Source organism: Haplochromis burtoni, unplaced genomic scaffold, assembly GCF_018398535.1.
Source record: "Haplochromis burtoni strain Fernald_Lab_line unplaced genomic scaffold, NCSU_Asbu1 Contig_9, whole genome shotgun sequence".
NCBI lineage: Eukaryota > Metazoa > Chordata > Actinopteri > Cichliformes > Cichlidae > Haplochromis > Haplochromis burtoni.
Genome location: NW_024582370.1, coordinates 1920985 through 1945537, shown reverse-complemented (window position 1 = coordinate 1945537; position 24553 = coordinate 1920985). Strand labels below are relative to the sequence as shown.

General features: G+C 44.8%; 1 protein-coding gene across 5 annotated transcripts in view; it reads left to right on the top strand.

Annotated features, from left to right (window-relative positions):
• The window catches only part of rarga (retinoic acid receptor gamma a), a 40729-nt gene extending 16432 nt beyond the window's left edge, over positions 1 to 24297 (top strand). For 2 of the 5 annotated variants that reach the window (XR_006055267.1, XR_006055266.1), the window contains exons 3-10: positions 18544 to 18692; positions 18900 to 19041; positions 19918 to 20081; positions 20413 to 20589; positions 20892 to 21096; positions 21268 to 21426; positions 21592 to 21981; positions 22034 to 24297. Coding sequence is in view for 1 of the 5 variants with exons in the window: in XM_014339119.2 (XP_014194605.1) it covers positions 18544 to 18692; positions 18900 to 19041; positions 19918 to 20081; positions 20413 to 20589; positions 20892 to 21096; positions 21268 to 21426; positions 21592 to 21914 (1319 nt within the window). In the remaining 4 variants the exon portion in view is untranslated. The other 3 variants (XR_006055269.1, XR_006055268.1, XM_014339119.2) reach the window with 3 other exon arrangements.
• Positions 24298 to 24553: the final 256 nt, after the last annotated feature.

Genomic DNA, 24553 nt, shown 5'->3' with positions numbered 1-24553 from the left:
AAAAAAAAACACGCAGAGTGACATAATTAAAAACACTCTTTGCATACTTAAACACACACACACACAGAAACAACATAAGGAGGTCATGTTGGCTTAGGGAGCTAAGGGAGTTGCGTAAAGGAGCCATTTTGGTGGGAAATGTGGTACGGCAGGGAACGTCAAAGCAAACCTTTAAATGGAGGCGAGGGACAAGGGAACGATGTCAGCTAGCAGAGTGAAGCTTTCTCCACTGGAGGTGAAGCAGAGCACAAACGGCACATTGAATCTCCATTTATTTTCATAAGGTTGAAGTGCTGGGTTTAAGCCTAGCCTTGGTGGTGTAGAGTAGGATTAGTAGGATTTGCCTCTGTGCACATGTGTATGCTAATGTGGGCATACTACATATCTGATGAAAGCAAGGGGCAGAGAAAAAGATGAAGTGATCTATGTATGGATATGAAAATGATGATTGCAGCCCCGCAACCCAATACTTCCTTGTAGGTACATATTTCCCTACACACACAGGAAAACCAAACGCTCATCTGTGTTTCTCATTGTTTGAACAGCTATAAATAATTGACATTACATTTTTTGCTATGTTGGGTGTCGGTTTAAAGGGAAAAACACAACACAAAATTTCCTCATTAGTAAGGCTCAACAGCTTAGGTCACAACATATCACTATAATGCTTTTGCTTGTATTCTACAGGAAGGATGACTAACCTTTCTTCTAAAAAAACATTCTCTCTTAAACATACACACATGATTTGATTGTGGTGTTTTATCAGCTTGGTCATAAGTTAGATGTTATATTGGGTTGAAGACTACAGCATATGATTCACATCATTTTCATCCACATGAAGCCTTTCTGTGGCTCCCCACTCCCACCCCCTCTGCTTGACCATTGTCGCTCTGGAAGAATCCATTCTCAACGGCATTGAAATGTTTCTTCGTGGATACAAACTCAAGTTTGTATTCATTTGCCGTGATCTTTCCTTTGAGTGGATCCAGACAAATTCCCATAAATTGTGTTTCTTCAAACACCAAATGAAAACCATGCAAGAAACAAATACCAGATCATTTAGGTCATTGAAAGAGAGCAGGTGGATGGATATACTGAACTACACTCATTTGCCAAAGACAATAATCTTAGTTTGGCTGCAGCTTCTGAATTGTGAAAGATGTACTTTATATTGTTTGGTAAAACCTCGACAGTAATAGAGTGAAAATCGGAACAATCAGATGACGAGTAAGTACTTTGCAACAGTGGAAAGGAAAAACTAATAATGTTAAATTTCTGCTACTACTACTAATAATAACAAAAATAATTTTTCTTGTGCTTGATCATCACACTAAGTCATTATTAGCTCTTCTTCTTTCTGACTCTGGTACTAAATGCCGTGAGTGTCAACACCTAAACAAAAGAAGCTCTCATATAGCTGTTTGCTCGCTGGCATCTCTGCTCCTGTGGCCATGATCTTCATAGCAAATTAGCAATGCAAGCACTGGACCATTTTGGACTATACTTGCGTGTGATGACAGCATGTGCAACGCTGTTTGGCTTTGTCCTTCATCTGTCAGTGAGACTGGAGTCTGTTGGCTGTAATAAACAACTCTACATTGTCTGACATCCCTGCTTTTACCTCCCTAGGCGATCACAGGCCTCAAATGACAGCTCTCTAAGGTGCTCCACTCCTTTTTGGCAATCAGTTGCACTTATTATTTTTTCACTAACGCTAGCCCTGATTCTGTAGTGCTGATTTTTGTTGTGTAAAAAACGATCAGTTTTCCTGTAGACTCCTGGTGGAGCATAGGTCTGCAACAACACCGTAAAAAATGATAGTAAGTAGAATATCTGCTGCTCCATGATGATATCCACCTAAACCCCGCTGGCTTATGCACTTCAGAGTTCTCTCGCTCGGTTCCCTCTTTTCTCCTCTGCCTTTACCTTGGATTTCCTCTCATTATCCCACACTGCAAGTGGGAGCCAGATTGCCCTAAGTGCTGGAAACTTTCTGCAACTTTGCAGGACTTAAATGTGTGTGTGTGCATCTGAAAAGTCAGCAAAGGTTGCCGATAACAGAGGGACCACAAAGTGTACTACAGCTCTGACATGATGACAGATGAAGATAAACATGCTACTATCAAAAGTGGGAGGGTGCTGTTTTCAGACAGTCTTTGTGGGCACGTGCAGGATGAAAATTGCGCAATGGCGAGAGAGGAAGGCTGGCTTCTCTGAAGACGTGGGAGGGCACACAGGTCCAGGACGTGCCCATGAAAACAAGACGGGGGTTTGCATTTTTGGCTGAATCTCACTTTTTCTCACAAGAAAACATGGGTAGCAGAACATCATGACAGTGCAGAAAGAGCGAGAGAAAGAAGGAGGGAGAAAATGTGAAAAAGAAAGATGGCCAAGAGTGTAAGACCTTAGCATGTGTCAGATCTTTGACTGGTGGAGCAATTGATGGATGAAATGGACAACAACACAAGGATTGCTCTTCTTTTTTGGCTGATGTTACTTTTTTAGTTTAAAAAAGAAACTCTGCTCTGCTTACTGAACAACCCTTAATGGGATGTGTGCACTTTTAAGTGTGCGTGTTCTGCGTAACCTGAATCTGGCTGTGGTGGGAAGGCTTCCTGGGCTGGTGTTCAGTGTCTCTGTCATCACCAGCAATCTGTTTCAGCATGTCCGCACGCTGCACATGCCCACATCAGAAATGGAAAAGCTTTACATTCCTTTCAAAATGACTCTGTTGCGTTTAGTGCAAAGGCCTCTGTCTTTATTACCTCACACACGATTGCGTTGTTGACTGCTTGGCTAGAACCTGAATGACTGTATACAGAGGAAGTGGCAACAATGTGTTGTATACGTCTTATCTGTAATTGGCATCAGAGTGTCAGACAGTAGTAAAGCCTGACTGGGTTCCAGCACACGTGGAGCAGTAAGCAGACCAGATCCAGCTGACTGGATAAAATCGTGAGACACACACATAACATCGTAGTTAAAACCTATTTCAACATTTTAAACGTGTGCTCAGATTTGTTCTAATCGCTTAAATGAAACATGATTGAAAGCAGACGTCAACGTGGAGTGGCCAGTGAGTTGGCAGCCACTGAAAATGAACCATTTCCAAAACCAGAAACAAAAGCAGAAACTTTGTCAACTAAAACAAATCACGCAGTCAGGAAAAAGTGGCCATAGGGAACTTGATGAAATGGGGAGAGTATTTGGAGAAATGGGGTGGGGGGGAGGGGGGGGGGTATTATGGAGAGAGATGGAGAGACTTGTGAGCCAGTGAGTGAGGGAGAGAAGAAGGGAGGGCAGGATAAGTTTGGGGGAAAGTTAGTGGCCCAGTGGGGGTTTCTTCCAGAGTTCAGCCTCTCTGGCTGGGGAAGGAAGGGAAGGAGGGAGGGGAGAGAAGGGGAGGCAGGGACCAGCCTGGGTCAGCAGCAGTATGGAGTATGTGTAGATTAGATGTCTAAACTCACTCGGCAAACCCTCTGAAGCCCTGGAAGGCTCACAGCTCACAGTGTAGTTTGCCAATAACTGGAGAACCTGGAGTTAGTGGTCTGAATTATAGTCTCAAACACAGTAAAAAGAAATGTCAAAACCAGTGGAACCGGATAGGGTTCGTAAATCTCTAAAAACAAAAGAGTGTGAACACATGATATTTGAAATAGATTTTTTGCAGCTTGTCAGTCCACAGAGCAGCCCTGGCAAACTGCGCTGATGTTACATAGAACATTTGAGCACCGGGGGATTAGCCAGTTCTTAGTTTCCAGGATGCTGTGTGAAACTAGCAGCGAGGAAAAGAAAACAGGAAGGAGACGAAAGACGAGTGTGAGAAGAATGCTTGTGGATCATAAAAATGTGACTGTAGGCTGTGATGATTTAATCTGAAATGTATCCAGACCAAGACATTTTTTGAATTATTGTGAAAATGGGTGGAAAGCTAGAGAAAAGAAAAGTGCCCCCCCCCCCTTTTTTTTAACAACAAACTTCAGCTAAGCGTTGGCATCTCTGATAGATGCCAGTTTGTTGTCCCCGTGTTGTATTCTCGCCATCATAAAGCTTTCACTGTATGACCTGACAGCTGTCTGAAGAAGCACATAAAAACTACTGATGTTGTTTACTATTTGATGAAATAAAAAGAGCTATTAAACGTGCGTCAGTTTGCGAGATTGTGTGAATCTCAACTCACAGGTGTGTGTGTGTGTGTGTCTGTGTGTGTGCGTGTGTGCCAGCCTAAGAAAATAAACCTGAAGTCTCCATTGGAGGAATAGCTTTTAAACCAATAAACATAGTAATGAAAATCATTCAAAATAGCCAGAAATGTGAAAGCATGGTTTCTTTCATGAGACAGGAAAAAGAGTGAAGTGTTAGACAGAGGAGGAGGAGGGAGGAGGGAGGACGCTGTGTGTTTATGGAGAGCGTAGCCAGCAGCACAGATTGACAGGAAATGGTGTCTTTTTTGCCTGCTGGGCTGTACCACTTGTACTGCTTTGACAGGGGGAGATGAATGTGAGGAGCTCACAGGCTGAAGCTATTCTATTATCATATATCTCCCATTGTATCACGCTGTTTGCTTTAGCCCAGCCAGAGTCCATCCCTCTGCTGAGCAACAGTTAGGACCAGTGTCAGGCTTTTTCATTGACCTCACACTGCCCATTGATTTCCTTTGATTCACTGCCACTCTGAGGGCACTGCAATTTTTTAAGCTGAATTGGTTTTTTTTTAATCAGTGCACAGAAAAACCATTGTTATAATGAAGGTTAAATGTGTAAGGTATACGTTTTAACTGTGAATCCACAACCACTAAAATATTCAGCTGCCACGAGGCTTTTTTACTGCATTAAAATCATTGCTTGAACAACCTGATCGACGCTGCTTCCTTGGACGTCTTTTGCTATTTCTACGTCGAGATATAAATCACAAGCAAGGTCAAGTAAACCTGTGAGAAGTGTGTCCAGCACATGGTGTGTTTGTATATTGGAGATATTTGTCTGTGTAAATGCACTGCGGGGATTGAGCAAGGCAGCCCTCATTCATCACTGTTAAAGCACTTCCAGAGGGAGCGACAGAAAGAACTGCCCATCCTCTGTTCCCTCAAACAGACAGAGGAGAGGGAGGGATTTACCCTGGCATCTGGTTTCTGGGTTCAGCCACAGCACAATGTTCTTTCTCTTTCTCTCTCTGGCTCTCTTTTTGACACACACATACACGCCCGGGCCAGTGGCTGGACTTTAATATGGTTATGATTAGAGACGGGGGCTCAGTGAAGGGAGGGAGGGGGAAAGGGGGTCTTATTTACTGCAGGGAACTGGGGGAGGTGCAATGTAAAGAAAGCCAGAGACAGGGACCAGATCTGAATGGAAGACGGTGAGGTTGGGGTAGGTGGGGGCACTGTTTGCATTTAGGGCTGAAATATGAAAAACAAAAAATCGTGTGTTCAAAAAAACAAACAAAAAAAGCACAAGAAGAATGGGGAATAAAGTTTTGTGCTCCAGCCAGATCAGTTCTTACTCCAGTGCAGACTCTGCTGGACGGCCCCTTACACCTCCCCTCCTCCTGGGTTCCTCTCTCTCTGTCCCTCCCTCTCTGGCATTCTCTGTCTTTCTCTCCACCCCCTCTTGCAGCGTCATGCCAAAGCAGTTGGTTCACTCCGCCGTGTCTGGGGCTCAGCGAGAGCTGCGAGAGGCTGTTATTTAGGTCTGTTACAGCAGACTGGGAGCAGCTCACCCAGGGGCAGGGGGGAGAGGAGAGAGTCAGAGTCACGCTCAGCTCAGCCAGTCAGGAACCATATCTGCATTCCAGCTGAGAGGGAAAAAGGAAAACTCCGGCATCGGAAGGAAAAGACAGCAGAGAGAGAGTGACAGCGCGAGATAAGTGAAGGGAGGGAGAGGAAGGTAGTGAATCTAGATAGCTGTTGCTGCTGTGAGCTCTTGTCACTGCTTCAGTGAGTGACGTGAGCAGTGGAAGCAGGGTAGGACACAGGCAGGACTGAGGGCTCTCACTGATTTTTGCCGAGGGTGGGGGGTACCATGTTCGACTGTATGGAGGCTCTGGGAATGGGCCCCCGTCAGCTCTATGATGTCACCAGCCGTGGTGCATGCATGCTGCGGAAAGCGAACCCCTTTTTTGCTGGGTTGGACCCCTTTGCTTGGACGAGCACTGCCAGTGTTCAATGTAAGTGGCATCCTGTTTGGATTCTTCTATGACACAATCATGTTTCCCCCTCTCTTCTCACTCTCCTTTTCTTTCGGTCACTCCTTCCTTCATTTTCTCATTGCTGGCTTGTTTACCCCTCAGGGCTCGGCCAAGGGGGCTGCTGTCAGGGGCTACAGAGCAACACAGGAAAAGACAGAGACAATCCTCTCCTCTCCTCCTCTCCTCCTCTCCTCTCCTCTCCTCTCCTCTCCTAGCCCACAGCCAGTTTGAGCTGCTCAGCCATCTGAAAAAAATTCTCTGCTATGATATTATATGCACTGTGTGTTGGGTTTTAAAAAAATGTGCTTGTGTGTATTCGTCTGTGTGGCGAGTTTGTGAGTTTGAGCCCACAGAGTCAAGTTTCAGTAACAATGTTTGCCACCTGGGGTTTGACCTTGCCAGGTGCTGCATACTAGAAAAGGAAAAGGTTTTGGTGAGTGACAGGAAGAGATGACAGTGACGTGTCAGATGTACTCTATCTGGTTTATTGTCTATTCACAGCATGAGTTTAACACTAGAAGTGAGGTGTCTGATGAATTTCACATGAAAAGTTAATGACAAATGTTGCCTGTTTTTAATAATACAGTTAGTTAATAATAAGTTTTGCTGGGCCTGCTGCAGTCTTCATAGGTCAGAGGTTTGTTTATGCTGCTGGATACTAGATGGATAATGATATTCCTCCAGAGCCAAACAGCCATGAATTAGTAAGCGGATTAATTATTTAGCAGATAAATGTATGAATAAATAATAATACATACAAATCTCAAGAAAGCAGAGATATATTCTGGCCAACGTTCTCTTCTCTCTTTTGCTCGTTGCATCTATCCACTTCATTCCCCCCCCCACCCCCCCTCTCCCTTCTTCTGCCGCTGACTTCAGACAAGGCTCTGACTCTAACAACAACTGGGGTCCATTCTCATCTACTTCCAGGGGGCTGCTACTGCTGTGAGAGAGTGTGTGAGAGTGGAAAGGAGTGGGGGTGTGGGGTGTGTATGCATGGTATGGTGGGAGAAGTGTGGAGGGAGCCAAGCCAGATATGACAGTGGAAAAACAATCAAGAATATAAGAGGAGCCGGAGCGATCAGATAAGCAGCTTAACTTTGCTCTCGATTTTTCAGAGCTGCTTGAAAGTGTTTTCAATTTTTTTTCATGCTCTTCCGTTTGTTCGTCCTCCCTTCTTTTTTGTGCCTTTTTACTTCCTTGGGGGGGGGGGAGTCATCTGTCTTCATTAATCGTGAAGACACCAGCATTTCAGTGGCCGTCATGCACACTGGCTGAGCTTTAATGAAGACAGATGCCCTGTCAGTGGAGGCTGAGGCCAGAGGGGACTCCAGCCACGCCAGCCTGCTCTGCTTAGCTAGGGGAGCCCTGATGATAACAAGATGAGATTTGTTTATTTAATCAATCAGGCCTCTATGGTCCTTTCCTTTTAACCCATTCACACACATGCACACATTTAAAAATTAGGCGTCAGATTCCAGAAGTATATTTTTCTTTCAGGTCTTTGTTCCACACAATCAAAGTTTAAAAAAAAGGAAAGGGGAAAAAAAAGTCCAGGGACGCTGCCCTGAGGGTGAGAGATCTAAGTTAGCAGAGCAGAGCAAAGTGGCTGGTGTGGTGTACTGTTTCAAACCCAGTGTGCCCAATAACCTTTGTAAACAAAGCTGTCCTATCCCTGCACAAGGAGCCATAATGCCCCTCTTTACTGAAGCAGTTGCCTCCCATTGTCCTCATCAATGAAGCTGATGAATTGATGTTTGAGTCTGATATCTCATTAAGCCAGCCCAGCTGCACAACAGAGGGACCTGTCTGGCTCTTAATGCCACAGTCACACAAGCACGCACACTGCACACCAAAATAGCCACTGTGTTTGTAAAGCAAGTCACCTGGCCCTGGATTAATACAATAATATACTGTTGTCACACAGGTTTTTGTTTTTTTTTCCATTTGTAAAAAGATTTCAACTCTTTAGCAATGCTCTCTACAACGTGAGGATAAAAAACAAAACAAGGTTTAGCAGAAATGCAAAAACAGTTTTTCTCTGATAACCTGTGTGGAGACTGTGCAGAGAAAATGTTTGTCTGCCCTAAGTCTTTCACAAAATGAGTATAACCTCCTCTCTTTGCAGTAAATCTTCAGCGGTGATAAGTGTCTCTGCTGTTGGCCATTAGCCAGGGACAATCAGAGGACTTAAAAGTGTGTGGTCAGTTTTCTTGTTTTTTTGTTCAGGAGTGGGAGACCTTAATGTCAGAGGTTAGGCAGAGGCTACAGCCTGGCCAATGTCAGATCTACTGCATGTGTGGTAAGCTCGTCAGCTTGCTGAAAAGGAGACTCTTTCAACCAGCTTGGCTTGTGTAATGCTCTTAAGTGCCTTATGCCACAGAGCTGGTACTACATCTGAGCTGGCCTACACATAAGGATAATGGACACTGATTTAGTCGTACGTCAATGAGAACTGAATTAGTCAACTGCCAGGGAAGCCATTTGAGACAGCCTATGCCGACAAATCCCCTCTCTGTCAATGTTCATTTGCTTAGAAGAATGAGGCAATTACGTTTAGCAGTTCTCCAGGGTCAAAAGAAGGGAAAGTGTTTTTTCTCACCAAAGTACACTCTTAGCTCGATGTTTTTGAGCACACTTTGGATTGTAAGTCTAACAAACGGTATATATAAGAGCTGGACATGACAGTAACAGATTGCTTGAGCAATTTGTCACTATGTGTGCCTTCACACACACACACGGGCGCACACGCTTCTTTGTTTTCCCTTAATGTGCTGTTCAAATGTGAATTGAGGGGCTAATTGAAATGGGGGGTATAGATCTCGGCAGCAGCGGTAGAGAAATAAGAGCTTCCTGTGACCGCTGGCACATTCTGGCCCGATCATTTTCTCCCTGATAGAAGTCTGCAGTTATTTCATTATAATTACAAAAGATTCAATTAAAAGATTAGAATGCCTGAGGGGGCAGGGCTGGAAATAGATGGTGGTATGTTGGTTAGTGGGTGATGTGTGTGTTTGTGTGTTGGAGAGAAAGAGGGAGAGTACTTACACTTCTAATCATTGTCACTAACGTCACGTGTTTATATCGCTGATTTTCTCAAGATAATGTCAAAACAATGTGCTCAACTTTAAAGGAATAAGCCAGTCCAGGGTCAATGAGTTGTAATTGATATGAAGGAGCGAACAAACGTTAAGCAGGCTGCAACTAAATTAACTTTTTAAACAAAAAAAACCATTAAGCTAGAAATGTGAAAAAAACTGGCATCAAAGAAAAGTCTGTTTTTGGTTTTTGATCGCAAGCTTTAATTATAAAAAGTACCTCATTTAAAGTGCACTCTAAAGTGTCAGGCCTGCACTACAGTGTAATAGGCTCTAAATTATTTATTAATGTGTTGAGGAATACAGTGTCCTGCGTGATATAATACAGTAGCTCAAGCAGCTGCAGTAGTCCTTGTTTTGTAATAAATAATACATAGCATCAGAGCCAAGATGGTTATTAAATAAAATCACAGGCCTGTTGGTTCATTCTAACCTGTTATATTACGCTGTGGAAATCATTTTAATAGGGTGAAGCCATTTTTGGTGTCAGACCTGCTGGGCTGCAGTATCACACCACCTTGTTCACAGATCTCTGTCAGCCCTGCAGTAATAGCTGAGCCCATTAATAGGCAGCGCTGTCTATAAATAAACAGATTCAATCCTAGCAGTTGCTTCAAGTTTTTTCCACAGAGCCCCCTCCTGTGCGTGGTTTGACTTATGCATAAATCAGAGCGTGTTAACCTATGCTTGTGTGTGTGGTGCCTGTATGCGGACTCCTCTGATCAATGTATGTTCAAGTGTACGTGTCCACTTGGCTGCTGTTGGGCACCCAGACTGCTGTGTCAAAAGCAGAGACGGACAGTGTGCCAAGCTGGATTCCTCAGGCCTGTGCTGGAATCTGGCTCCGCTCTAACAGCAGTTTATAGCCCCTCAGCAGCGTCAGTCGCACCGCTGTAAATAAAACTCGTCAACCAAATGTGAGTCCTTGAAAGGGCTGTTTTTGTTTTCCTGTCCGTCGTGTTTAAACAGTATTTCACAAGAGCGAGTACTCTGAAATTTTACGTGGACTCGTGACGAGCTGACGATTTGTGGATCGCAGCACGTGACTGTTATGAGGCAACTGGGCTAGCAGTTTGCGTGAGCTCCAGATCAGTATAAAATCTGGACTTTTGTGAGTTCTTTCACAATAGTTTGCTGGTCCCAGAGGTATTGTGGCTGCCCACCCTAACACCCGTGTCTGGCTGCTGCTATTGTAGCTGTTTACTGAGAACAGCTCTTTGCCTGCCAGGCACATTTTCCGTTGCACAAAGGCGTGGACATTTGGCAAACTATGCATACTTACGTGCGTGTGTGTGCTGTATTAGTGCATGCACCTGAAAGAGTTTATTTCACTGGTGAGCATGTGATGTACCACTGCACAAGCATGTTTGTTTATAGCATAGAAGAGTGTGCATGTAAGCTCAGAGCTGTGTGTGAGCTGGCTGTGGAACGAGCAGTTCTGTTACCAGCGTGTTATTGACTGACGGCTTGGCTCGAGTGTTGCTACGGGCTCGGCGTTAGAAGAAGCGGAGCCCTCGTATAGCCAAGTCGGGTCTAGAAACCCAGACGAGTCCAACTGTCCTGCTCCTGTGTATGTGTGAATGGGTTGTGTTTACGCAGCCGACAGCGTTTGGCAGGGAGTGGTGAGCGGCTGGTGTAGTACAGCTATTATCTGGGCTCAGGGGTGGAGAGAGATGGATGAGGACTTGGCCTAGAGTGGGTGGAAGGAGGGGAGGACCGAGGGGAGGGAGGGAGGCAAATTGGTGTTGTTTTTCCCTTTGACATTAGTCAAATTCTGCCAGTGCGCATATGTGCAACTGACATGACCATCCTTCTGGAAATGGTGCATGAGTTCATTTGTGTACACTTGCATTAGCTTGTATTGTTTGTGTTCCTTGTGGGTGTATTTTGCTGTAAGGAGGAACAGGTGTGTGTGCGTGTAAGCTGGCATGCCTGTAATTGTGAGCCTAGCTGACAGTTTGGGACTTTTTACAGAAAGAAGATGAATGCCAGTGGAGAAATTAACAGATGTCTGTTTGAGTGCGTGTGCGTTTACGAGTGCACATGAAACCAGGTTATTGGAAGAAATCAGGTTAAACCAGGAAACAGGAGAATGTGTTCACATTGTCAGAACTTTACATACAGCTGGTCAGTAATCAGATTTCTCTGCTCTGTTGTGTTTTTTAACTAATACCGTCACGTTACAGTTTCTCCTCTTGTCTCTCAGTATTAGGAATAATCTGCCTGTTAGCTGCTCTGACTTATTCATTGTAGCTTTGTTTTTAGGCAGATTTAGGATATTTATACTTTGGATAAAAGAACAGTTTCAGCATTCATCTTTTCTTTCATCCCACTGTATTGCCTTTCCAGTGCTGCGTTTCCTGTTCCCCGTTCCCTCTTTGGCACGCACACTTGTAATATCCCTGTTAATCCTGTTAATCCATTTAAGTGTAAACTAGAGTCTGCAAAATAAGGTTTCATTCAAAATCAGGTTACTCCAGAAAAAGAACTACTACCAGGTTACTAAAGTAATGTTAACACACTTACTGTTTCTCTGGGCCCCTAGAGTCAATGTTTTGCTCTAAATCTGACACAAGAAGTGCATTCTCACCTAGACACGTGAGAGACACTCTTAAGCACAAAAAAGCAGCACATGCTCTTCAGTGGCTACACAGGAGCAGATAATATGTCCATGTCTCCACTATAGCTTGACCTGTGAGTGAATGGGTACTTGCAGTAGCCTGTTATCACGCCTGGATTTATAAACTTCTGCCTCACGGTAAGAACATCTCCCATTTGCCATAAAACACTAGAGACAAAACCAAACAGACAGACGAACAGCCAGTTTGACAGGAAACAATCCAGCAAATGAATTAGGGGCTGTTTGGGATGATTTATCGCCTGTTTAGGAATGCTCGATCGACTCAGGTTAGCTGCTGTTAAGGGAACTGACTGGCTGGGTATTGCTTACGTTCCCAGTGATGTGTTCATTCAGTGGTAATTGTCAAAATGTACCTTTAATACTTCATGTATTAGTCTTATGTGGAACTTATTTTTGTGACACCTCTAGAGACCGTAATGGAAGGAAATGAATCACTGTGTGGCTCAAAATCTGGCTGTCACATCAGTCATCTGAGCGCCTCCACCCAAACGGAGTTGGGCAACCTGTTGGCGGTTTGCTGCCAAGCAAAAGTGAAAAACTCTGATATGCATCATTGCTTCACTGAGACACTCAAAGCAGAAGTTTCTCAGAGTGGCTTTAATACCTTACAGGATCTGTGGTTTTATGCCAGTTGAAGGGGACTGCTGATTCTTCAAGAGTTACTACTTATGCATGGATTGCTCACTCAGAAGTCAGGAAGCCACAGTCATTTTGTCACTGCTCTGCCAGTTTTGATCTTAGTCTCTCTGAGTTCTTCCTTCTTAACTTCTTCCACGTGACTGTATAGAGGAAAATGCTGCGATAATGTGTATTTGGCAGAGTAAACTCACAACAGAAATCAGTTAAAAAGCTGGGTGCATGATTTTTAACTTTTTTTTTTTAACAGTGATCTGCATCCTATGTAACGCCAAGTAAAAAGGCAAGAGAAACCGCTTTGTGTAGTGTGTGCAAACTCTTTGGCGTGGACATTTACATGTTGAGTGGAAATGAACTGTGTGCTGCTAGTCGTGGGCGTGTTGTTCCTTCCAATAGGAGGTTTGCGTTTGCATGCTTTGGTGTGTGGTGCTTCCCCAATGTGCCGGAGTGAATACTACTGTTGTTGTTTACATTATCCGCCTTTCCACTCACTTCCTCTGACAGAGCAAGGCTGCAGCCACGGCTGGGCTACTTCTACTTTTGTAGGTTTCTATTGTTGTGGGGAGGAAGCAATAGCAATTGAACGAGCGCTAGTGGCCTTGCCAAAGACAGGCAGGTGAGAGCCAGGGCTACAGATGGTGAGAGGAAGTCTGGGAGGACGAGAAACAACCCGAGGATCAAAGACTCAGGGTTTCCCTCGATGACTGCTTTCTCCTCTCTCTTCACCTCGCCTGCGCGCCTGCTTCTGCTCTCTGTCTGCTCCCCTGCCTGCCTGTGAACTGTCCTGTCTTCTTGACATGATCAGTGGCCCAGCACTGTGCTGGGTTGCCAGGTTTGGGTTCACTCCTCAGTCACTGGAGGTGAGCTGTGCTCCTCTGTGGTGGGCAGATGAAGAGTCAGCTGGAGCTCACGGCAGGGATGAGGAGGTGCATTTTTTCCACAGATCTGCACTTGACTGTCTGGTTTTTCCAGCGCTGGTCATAAAAGGCCACTGACTGTCTGAAATATTTTTATTGACGTTATATTTTCTTCATTTTTTCCTTTCCTTAATACCTTCTTGCACTGGTTTGGTACAGGGACATTTGAAGGAAACTTTATTTGCTGGGTTCATTGGGGACAGGCGGCTCAGCAGACGAGTTTGGCTGTTTGAAAGCAGCTTGTGTGTTTGTTGACAGGGCTGTGTGGTGCAGGAGAAGGGGGGTGCACGCTGCCAAATGTTTGCTTGCTGACTCCATCAAGAAAATATCAAAAGGCCCTTTATGAGGTGCTGTAAAGAAGACCAGGTGTTTTGAGAACACCACCAGACTCCAAGGGTAATTCCACTTTTTAAAACATGCCCCGGGGATACATTCTTGTCCCACCTGCTGCCTTTCCTGCTTTTTTCATTTTTAAAGGAAAAAGGGGTAAAAAAAAGAAAAAGATTAAAATGTGCCTTGGCAGCAGCTTGTGTGCCATGTCACATTGTGTCATTCTTCAAAAGTCCACAGTTTTGTCATTAGTACTGACAGAAGCCATGAGCAAATGGGAAAATGTTTTTACTCAACATGCTGGTCTGGCGTCAGATCGCATGCATGCGTCACAAATGTTTATCGATGTTTGTCTCATTGCTTTCTTCTCGTTCCCAGAGAATGGGTTTAATTCCCTTCAGGAATGTGTTTCTTAATATCTATTTTCAAATCTCAAACCCGAGCCATCTCTTGATTGGCCGTCTTCTTTTCCTATATAGTGATGCCTCTTTACAGGCGTGCTAGTGTGTCAGTCTGTGGGAGACCAGGTGATGAGCTTTCTGACAGCTGTTGAAAGGCGTTGCTACTGCTCATCACCTTTAATGAAAGTCCCCCCTCCCCTGTCAACACAGTCAGGAATTCCTCCCATTTTTCTCAGTGGTTTTTTTCCTCCACTTCTTTGCTTCTCTCGGTTATAGCCCGGTGCCATTTTGAGTGCTTGTATATATATATATATATGGGTTATATATAGGTGAAACAGAATAGCAATGGGAAATGAGAGCACATGTATGGAGGTGTAGCAGTAAGGGATACTGAGAAGTGGCTACAAAAGCCAGTGACGAAGATCCTCCGGAAACGCTGGTACTGAAAAGAGGAAGGAAGCAGGTCTGTTGTGTGGGACCTTGTAGCAGAAGCCTCAAGAGTGATAGCAGGAAGACATGGGCAAAACAAAACAGAGAAGGAGAGTATTATGTGCTGGCACCACTGACAAGGGTGTGGTACTACTTTCTTTTCCTCTTTCATGAAACCCATTTCTTTACAGAAACCTATTCGTGTGCTGATGGTCGGTCAGTCGTACCCTATGGTGCTGTAGCCTCTGCCATGGTGTAGAGGGCCAAAGGCACCCTTGAAAGCCCCACCTAGTGTGCCAGCAATTCTCCCAGCCCACTGTTCACCATCCCCTCCCAATCTGCTGTCCTTCTGCTACTACTCTCTGCCCAGTCCCCAACCCTCTTTTCACATTGAACCCTACTGTGTGCCCCTCTCTCCCCTTCTGCCTCAAAGTCTCGACAAGAGGTACAACTTTACAGGATCTTTAGTGAAAATAGAGGTGGAGACAAAGGCCACGCATGCCCGTGCATGCAGTTTAGCACTAACAGGGAAAACATCAACAGAGTGAGTCGCACACATAGAGGAGGGGGTGTTTTAATGGGGACTGGAATTCAGTGGTGCACTGTTACAAACAGTCCGGGCATTTGCAAGTGAAATATACACTACAGAGACAGAGCAGAGCCGCTGGCTGGAGTTGCACGTGAATGCTGGACAAGCACAAAAATAAACACCTACACGTATCCTACAGATGTATTGCACTGTGAGTGCACTGGGCCCAGAAAGAATACGTCTAAGCGTTTGCTCTCACATGCCAAGGCTGGAACTTTTGGAGCAGTGTCGCACTGAAGATTCAATCACTCCAACAGGTCACGTACTCAAAATCTGCAAGCCTATTGTGAAAGAATACTTGTTACAGTGCCAGAATGTCATATGCTGCTCAGTTAAGAGGAGTGTGTTGCAACACAAAACAGGAGCTGCATAGTCATGCGTTTGCTCACATACATTAGAAACACTCCTTTTTTCCAGCTGAGTGAACAGCAGGCAGCCTCAGTGTTGCCAGGAAGTCTTCTGATTATTTCTTTAGTGTTTCTCCTTGTTCTGGCTTTTTTTTCTCTTCTCTTGGATCTCTTGATACTAAAGGGAGTTTGCTTGGCTCGGTTAACTTGACCTAGAATTCACTGTAATTGACCTAGTTGAATTCACCTTCAGCTACACAGCTATTTCTGTCTCGTGCAGTTATATTTCACATCTAATGAGGCTGTGCTGAATGCTGCAATGCTCATCCCATCACGCTCAAGTATTTTAGTGTAATGTTGCTGTGTGTTTGTAGTTTGTAGCCACTGAGTGTGTTTATGGGACCAACTTGCTCAGTGGCAGCGGGACCACTTGTGCACAGCAATGCAACACGGGATCAGAGAATAAACTGATACTTAGCAGGAAGCTAACAGTGACTGTTGATAACTTAGCTATACCTTCTTCTTGCCTTTCTTTTTCTTCTTCTCCTCCCCCAACAGCGGCACCCATACCACCTACCCCACTCCTCTTCTCATCTGTCTGTCATCAGCTCACAGGCCTTAGACAGCGGATTGTCATGCAAATGGTGCCCCAAGCCTCAAAGCGCTGATAAGGAGGGCCTCTCATTTCACTGGGCTTTGTTTTCTAAACAGTGATGAGCTGAGTTGAAGAGACTGAGAAAAGGGGCTCGGGGTAGCTTTCTGAATGGGCCCTCTGACTGTGGCGCCCTGGGGTAAGTGGTACAGGGGATTTGAATGGAGTAGGCTGAATGAGGCAAAGTCTTGGAGGTGGATTCAGGAGTCATGTTCTCTGGCAGGAACCAGGTTCAACGTGTTGACAGAGCCTGATGTATTTTGTCTGTCACCGCTGCCCGAGTTTTCTCCAAGATGGACTTTCTGTGTTTGGCCCGCTTTCTTTATCCATTTAGACGTTGTCAGTCAGTGTTCGTTACTTGACGCCACATATGGTTTGTCCTTTTCTAAGGGGTTGTCAGCGCTCGGTCTGGAGCCTCATTTGCTGCTGTTATTATTGCATAAACAGTGGTTCATGGTGCGTTCAGAGGGTTTCTGTTCTCCCACTGACCCTGCCGTTTTGTTACATTCTGGCCAAGGAGATATGAGACTTGCTGTAGAAACATTCAGGGGGCGTAAACTTTGGATTTTAGATTGATTTGTGCATTTGGCTTTGGGATTGGTCTAAAAACTAATGGAAAACATCTTTGACTTGAGCAAAATGAGGTTTTCAAAGGAGGACTGTGGATTTCTGAAGAGTCGCATATGAAAAACAGATGTTTAGGCAGCAGGCAACAAATAAAAAATGTCTGATGTATTTCTGTTACTATCATTAATGAGGTAGTTGCAGGCCAGTCAGAGCAGCTACAGCAGAAGTAGTAGTAATCGTCAACTTGGTCTTGAACAAGACTTGCCCTCAAGAGCAACTTTGTCCTCCCCCTCTCCCCCCCCTCCCCTTCCCCTTTCTCTGTTTTATATCAAATTCCTCTTTTTACGCCTTCTTTTTTTCTCTCCTTTTTGAAGTCTCCTCTCTCTAGTAAAAAAAAGCCATGCTGGTGGTTTTTGATTCTGCTTTGGGTGTGAGAGGGGGGAGTAAGTTGGGTGGGGGGGTTGTAGGTTAAGTTTAGGCAAGTCCTCTGTGCTTTCCATTGAAGGTGCTGGGGAGAGGTGGGGGCAGTAAAAGTTAGAATTTTAGAGCCTGCCTGTTTTTTATTTTATGATTGGCTTTTTTTTCTCTCTTGCTCTCTTTTTACGGGCTGTGAGCTACAGCTGGTGGTGTGAATAGCTGCCCAAGGTGACTGAGTCCCAATAAAGTGCAGGCCAGCCGGGCTGGGGCCTCCAGTCCAGCCATGGGACTGCCTTTATAAGCCAACTTACGAGCCTAGTCCTCTGTTAAAACCTGGCAGGGCTGCACTGAGGAATTTAGGGCCAGGAAACAAGAGAAAAATAGGGTTTGTGTGTCAGGGGATGGTGGTGGGATGCAGAGTAGGGGGTTGAAGTTAGAGGGTGACCAAGGGTGAAACTGTTTGTGTGCAAGTGTGTGCAAGTGTGTGTTTGTGGTTTTGTGGCATGTGTGGTTAGCATCTTATATTTCTCAGGGGGAGTATGGAATCCATACCCTGCACACTTGAACCTTCCAAAAGAGCCTATATGGGGTGCACTTTGGAATATAATGAAGTGTAATGGACCATATCAAGTATGTGACTCGAGTAAGCACTGATGTCACAGCTGTGCCTCCGTTTTTGAGACATAGAATCAGGGCTCTGCACCAGCTTTGCGTGTCCGTGCATTTGTCATGTGCCTGTGCTGTGCGTGCAAGATGTTCACATGAGATGTTGTCAATGTGTGGAATGAGGAAAAGCCAGCTTTGACTCTTGACTTTTCTCAACTCATTAGCTCGCTCTGTTACCTGTCCTTATCAAAGAACCTGTCAGACACTGTCAGTTACATCTTAGTGATGTAAAAAGCAGTTTTCTCACAGCTGTCAAAGAGCCCTTCTTCTCTTATTTATTGTCTTTACATAGACAAGAGTTATATGCGAAGACAATATGACAATATGTTCTATGCGATATCCCCAAAGGGCCCCTGAGTTTAGTGATAATTGGTACCAGGAAATAGGAACACTTGATAGTTCATATGTTATTTATCTTTTGAGACTTAAATGTGTCTCACTCCACGTCCAGGCAAAATGTTTACCAAGCGAGCATGACTGTTAATCAGTGTCTGTTGGTGGAACCTCAGTCATATCTGCCGTGTCATTTCTTAGTGTGGTTATCTATCCACATCTGCTACATGTATTCACAACTCCACATGTGGCATTTGCAGAGTTAGTAATAGTTGTACGATAATGATTAGTAACTGATCATGTGCTCCACTGTCTTTTCTTTCCATGTTCACAGCGGTGGAGACCCAGAGCAACAGCTCAGAGGAGATGGTACCCAGTTCTCCGTCTCCACCTCCCCCACCTCGAGTCTACAAGCCCTGCTTTGTGTGCCAGGACAAGTCCTCCGGGTACCACTACGGGGTCAGCTCATGTGAAGGCTGCAAGGTGAGAAGAACCAATCTTTTGAACACTGGGTTTTCTGAAATAAAAAAAATTTAGATTCTCTATTTTGCATTCACATGATAAAAGAGGGATGGACAAAGGGCAGGCTGAAAGAGATACAGCGATATGTCACAGCCTTTATAATGATAACTGTATTGCACATTCTCCCTTGCCCTCTTCCCTTTTGTGTCTTGCTTCCTGATGTTCCAGGGTTTCTTCCGTCGCAGTATCCAGAAGAACATGGTGTACACTTGCCACCGAGACAAAAACTGTCAGATCAACAAGGTCACACGCAACCGTTGTCAGTACTGCAGGCTGCAGAAGTGCTTCGAGGTCGGCATGTCCAAGGAAGGTGAGTCCCCCAGCGTTGGAGATATAGAGAGACCCGTTTGGAAAACAGGGTCACTCTCTCACTTGCACATAGAGACTGAGAAACTAGGCAGCAAAGACAGAAGCAGATGATGACCAGGGGTGGTGATCAGGGTGAGGCTGGGCACTGTACCAATCATATGACTAATCCCTTTACAAAATGAATCTGACTTCCTGTTTCACCACAAAACCTCGCCCCTCTGGCCAGCACACAGACACTGCTTTCATTCATAAAGCAACACGGGAGAAAACAAGATTTGGGAGTTTTGACCAACGTATTGAGAACAGGATTCACGCCATTTGCGCAATCAGAAACACCAGCTTGTTGTGGGGGGGGGGGGGGCTTTTTATTTCAACCTTTTGTGTAGCCAGCTGCGTGTAAGTGGCAGTTTCTTGCCCTTCATGAAGCCCGGGGGACATGTATGTGGGTGTAATGTTTGTGTGGGATGTGTGTTAAGACCGGGATCACATTGTGCCTCTGCTATTACTGGATATCCTGAGAGGAAGGAAAGTATGGGAGGAGGAGGAGGAGGTGGGAGAAGAGGCAGAGAGAGGGAGAGAGCGTACTGGCTTATGTGCACCGGTCAAGTGGATAGAGAGATGGACAAGGAAGCCAGCGGGTGATAAGAAGGAGATAGCCAGTGTCCGTGCCGGGCCTCAAGGAAATATGTTAATGCTGTTAAGAGCAGAAAGGTTCTGGTTTCCACTAGCGTGTAACATCTCCTTGGCAGCAGTGAAAGACACTGAGCATGAATGCTGAGTTTGTTTTCAAATGTCATTACAGATAGATTAAATTAACTTTCTGTATGAGCTTTAACATTGTATGTGGAACTAATTTTGTTTCCTCCCCTTTACATAGCGGTGCGCAATGACAGAAACAAGAAGAAGAAAGATGTGAAGGAGGAGGTTGTTCTTCCGGAGAGCTATGAGCTAAGTGGAGAGCTAGAGGAACTAGTCAATAAAGTCAGCAAAGCTCACCAAGAAACTTTCCCATCACTTTGCCAACTGGGCAAATACACCACCGTAAGTCGTGCACATAAACCCCTATCTTTCACTGCTGCATGTGGAAACTGTCTCTCAGCTACGTCAGCAGTGAATGCTCCCAGATTGCATGCTTATGAAAATTCGCAGTAACTTTCCCAACATAGTGGTGGCTTAACTAATGCAGTTCCCCATTAAGCCATCTGTGTGGCCTCGGAATGATTGATGCAACATGTAAATGGAATTCTTTCCCCACAGTTGACTGATGTAAAATGTAAATGTGAGGCTCGGTGAATCTTGCCTTTGATACAAACGTGGTTGCACACCTCCTCTTGTATGACATGCTGAACTGTGGGTGTTTTTGTTTGTTCAGAACTCCAGCTCGGACCATCGAGTCCAGCTCGATCTAGGGCTATGGGACAAGTTTAGTGAGCTTTCCACCAAATGCATCATCAAGATAGTAGAATTTGCCAAGCGGCTGCCGGGTTTCACCAGCCTCACCATCGCTGACCAAATCACTCTGCTTAAGTCCGCCTGCCTGGACATACTGGTGAGGAGCTTTTGTTTTCCCTTCTGCCCTCTTCACTCACTTTTTGTAAATAAGTGATTCTGTCAAAGCTTATGCTGAAATATGGGTATGCTTCCACCCGGTGGTAAGAAGTGGCAGTGCATTCAAGTTTGCCCAGATAATGCAAAATCTATCATATATACACAACCAGACTGGAGTAGTTGGCTACCATTTTTAGCTACTGCAGATATTTTTAGTGTTGTAAGAAGTCATATTACACTACTTTACATTTTATTTACATTTTTTAATGTTCAAAAAGTTTTACACCTTGTTTTGCTTTTCAGATGCTGAGAATCTGCACACGCTACACTCCAGAACAGGACACTATGACGTTCTCAGATGGCCTGACTCTGAACCGGACTCAGATGCACAATGCGGGCTTTGGACCGCTTACAGACCTGGTTTTTGCCTTTGCAGGCCAACTTCTACCCCTGGAGATGGATGATACAGAAACCGGTCTCCTCAGCGCCATCTGCCTCATCTGTGGAGGTACTGCAGCATGCACCTACTCTTGATTGGTCTGTTATAAAGTGGAAAGGACTTTAACAAAATAAAAGTTAAACATAATTGACTTTTGCATGTAAGAGATTATTTAAAACTGTGCCATTTATTTAAAAAAAAGAGAGAATGAGAACATGTGTTTGCTGCTTTTTTCACTAGACCGCATGGATTTAGAAGAGCCCCAGAAAGTGGATAAGCTACAGGAGCCTCTGCTTGAGGCTTTGAAGATCTATGCCCGTCGTCGCCGCCCCAACAAACCCCACATGTTCCCACGCATGCTGATGAAGATCACTGACCTCAGGGGCATCAGTACGAAGGGTAAGAATGGAGAGAGTGCTTTCTAAGATTGAACTCTGTACACTTTCCCAAGGTCCTTGCCAGAAGAATACATCTTTTACAGGACACTCTACTAGTTCAGCTTCACTCTTCCTTTTATTCTTTACGATGTGTCCATGTATTTTGAGCCTTGCTTTCTGTTTTCAGGTGCAGAGAGAGCTATCACTCTGAAGATGGAGATCCCAGGGCCGATGCCTCCTTTGATCAGGGAAATGCTCGAGAATCCGGAGGCCTTCGACGACCAAACAGAGAGTAATGAGAGCCCGCCGCCTCCACCACCGCCCCCACCACCGCCCGCGCCTCCAGCCCTGGTTCTAAAGCAGGAGGCTGAGGATGAGGACGACAGCTGGGCCACCGAAAACGGCAGCGAGCCATCACCGGAAGAGGAGGACGAAGACGACGACGACGATGTGGGAGATGAAGATCGAGACAGGGGCTCGGACAGTGACGGGGAGCCCTGGGTGTTTTAACTTCCATAGATGGGTTGAGGAAAGGCCTTGCTCGGAGGGCGCAGTGAAAAGAGCATTTCATACATAGACACACACACACACACACACACACACACACACACACACACACACACACACACACACACACACACACACACACACACACATACAAGCATATAAGTAAACATACACATATATAGCACAACCTCATTCACTCTTCCACCTCAAGAAAATGCTGGCCTTCCCTTCTCCCTCTCTCTCTCCTGACTGCACATCACTGTGTCCTCCTCCACTGAGCACAGCAGAGCCTTAAGCGTATAAACATTTCTAACTCAGGCCACACGGTCCATGACAAGTGAAATGCAGAAAAAATGAGAGGTCAAGGGAGAGATGACGGTAAACCAGATGAACTCCTGGCACGGCCAAGAGAGAAGTTAACGTGACAAAAAGAACATAACCTCTTTGAGAAAGCTAAATGTTTGTTGTTTTCTCCCCCCTACCCCCCCTTACTATTGTTGTTTATATCTAAACAGGGGAGCCTCCAAACTAGACACCAGAACTAAGCAGTTGACTTTGATTGATTACAACAAGCACATTTAGAGCAAGAGTACAGGGCAAAGCCAAATTGAGTATGCAACTCTTTTGTTGTTATTTTTAAATATTGTTTTCATTCTTTTTTTCCTTTTTTCAGTTTATGAATAAGTCCTTACATATCTATATACCATTATATTTTGTTTTTTATTTGTTATTCTGGTTTTATATATGAATCCTTTAGACAAGTTTTTATCTTTGAAGAGCTTTCCTGAGAAGATATTCAGAGGGAAAGAAGGGTAATCAGAACTGGCTGGGTCTTCCTTATCAGCTACATATGCTTAGCTCGGGCTTCTTGGAGCACTTTGGCTCCCTGTGGATGATAATCAACCCAGGACTTTCTTTTTTGTTGCAGTGACTTAACCAGTTTCTGTTATCAGGTAATTGGCATTATTCTTTTATGCTGTTGTTGCGGCCAGCATGTGCTGTCAGTGCAGGAAGTATCTTTGTGCCAAAGTTAGGAACAGTCATCTGTGGAGCATGAGTTTAACTACTGGCAGGGACTCCAGATACAATCCAGCGGTCCTCATGGCAGAATGCTCAGTCACATGTGCACTAAAAACACACTCTAATTATCTTGGACAGTGTATCCACAAAAGCGCAGAACAAACATACACACTCCTTTCGCTCTATGCTGAGTGGTAGCAGATGTGCCAACCTGGCACAAAGTGCCGGGATCGGAGATTCAGACTTGACCTTATATATGTAGCACTTTTGTGATCATCTGTTTAAGCAAGGCACATCTCTTCCATTAAGTATAGAGCAGCTGTCTGTGAGCATATGTCCCAGTTAGCATGTCAAAACTGATGGTAACATCAACATATTAAATACGACGGATCTTAGAGCTCTCCCTGATGACATCAGTAGATTAGCACACTCATTCAACACAGATAAAAACACCCAAACATACTAGTATCATATGCATCAACACAACCATTAAAGGCATATGCAAAGCAGGAATCTTTATGGAAGACATTTTGGAATCAGACTCAGGGCTTTTCAGTAAGGACCAAACCCTAGCTGCCTCCCAGCATGCTAGAAACAGGCAATATTTATGCGTGCATTCTTGACTATGCGATTCTCAGCCCCACTTTGTGTAAATAGAAGATGACAAGTCTGAAAAACAGCATGGATACCAGTCTGACTCTCCACAGAGCGAGGAGGGACCACCATCATCGTCATCCTCATCACAATCACCGTCCCACCTGCGCTCACACTGGTATCCATGCAGGAAACTGCCCCCTCATCCCAAAAAGCCATTATATCATCTTGTCTTCTTGTGTATATTCTCACTTTTTTTTGAAGAAGAAGAACAGTGGAGGATTATGTGTTCTCATGTATCATTTCTTTATTGCCAAAATGTCACAGTGGGCGATCAGCTTGGAAAGCACGGCTGATATACAGTACAGAGGTTTTTCTCTCCCTCTTTGAAGCAATACGAACATAGTTTCTGTAGCAGCGAGAGGTCCCATCCTCTAAATATGGGCAGGTCTCCTCATTGTGTGTGTGTGTGCGTGCGTGTGCACGTGAGTGTGAATGCTTTAGAAAGTTTTCAGTCATGGGTGGATGTCCTTGGCATGGTGCTGTCACACAGAAACTCTTGTGTGACCTCATCCTTTCTCTCTCTGCTACGCCGTCACGGTGATAGTGACGGTAATGCAGGCAAAACTTTGAGATTATGTTATGTGTTATGTTATTGTTTTTTTTTTCCAACATGGCCAAGGTGTTGTTCTTCCTCTGTTTATGTCAACTCTTGTCATACAAAGAAAAGCCATATAAACAGTGAGAGGCACAATAAACTACTTTTGAGAGATTCCTGGACTTTTCTTTATTACCATTTCTTTGTGCTAAAAATGATGTGATGTGTAAGTTCGCTTATACCAGTGTCAAACTTATGAAACACAGTAAACTGCACTTTTGAATGAACATAATCATTCATTACCGGGGTGCAGCAGTAGAGGGAGCTCTTGCACTGTGGCTGTAGGGTGTGCTGCATGCAGCTGCGTTTACTGCTTGGAGGATAAGGGCAGGGTCTGTTGGGTCATGGAGAGCTGTGGGTGCAGAGGCTA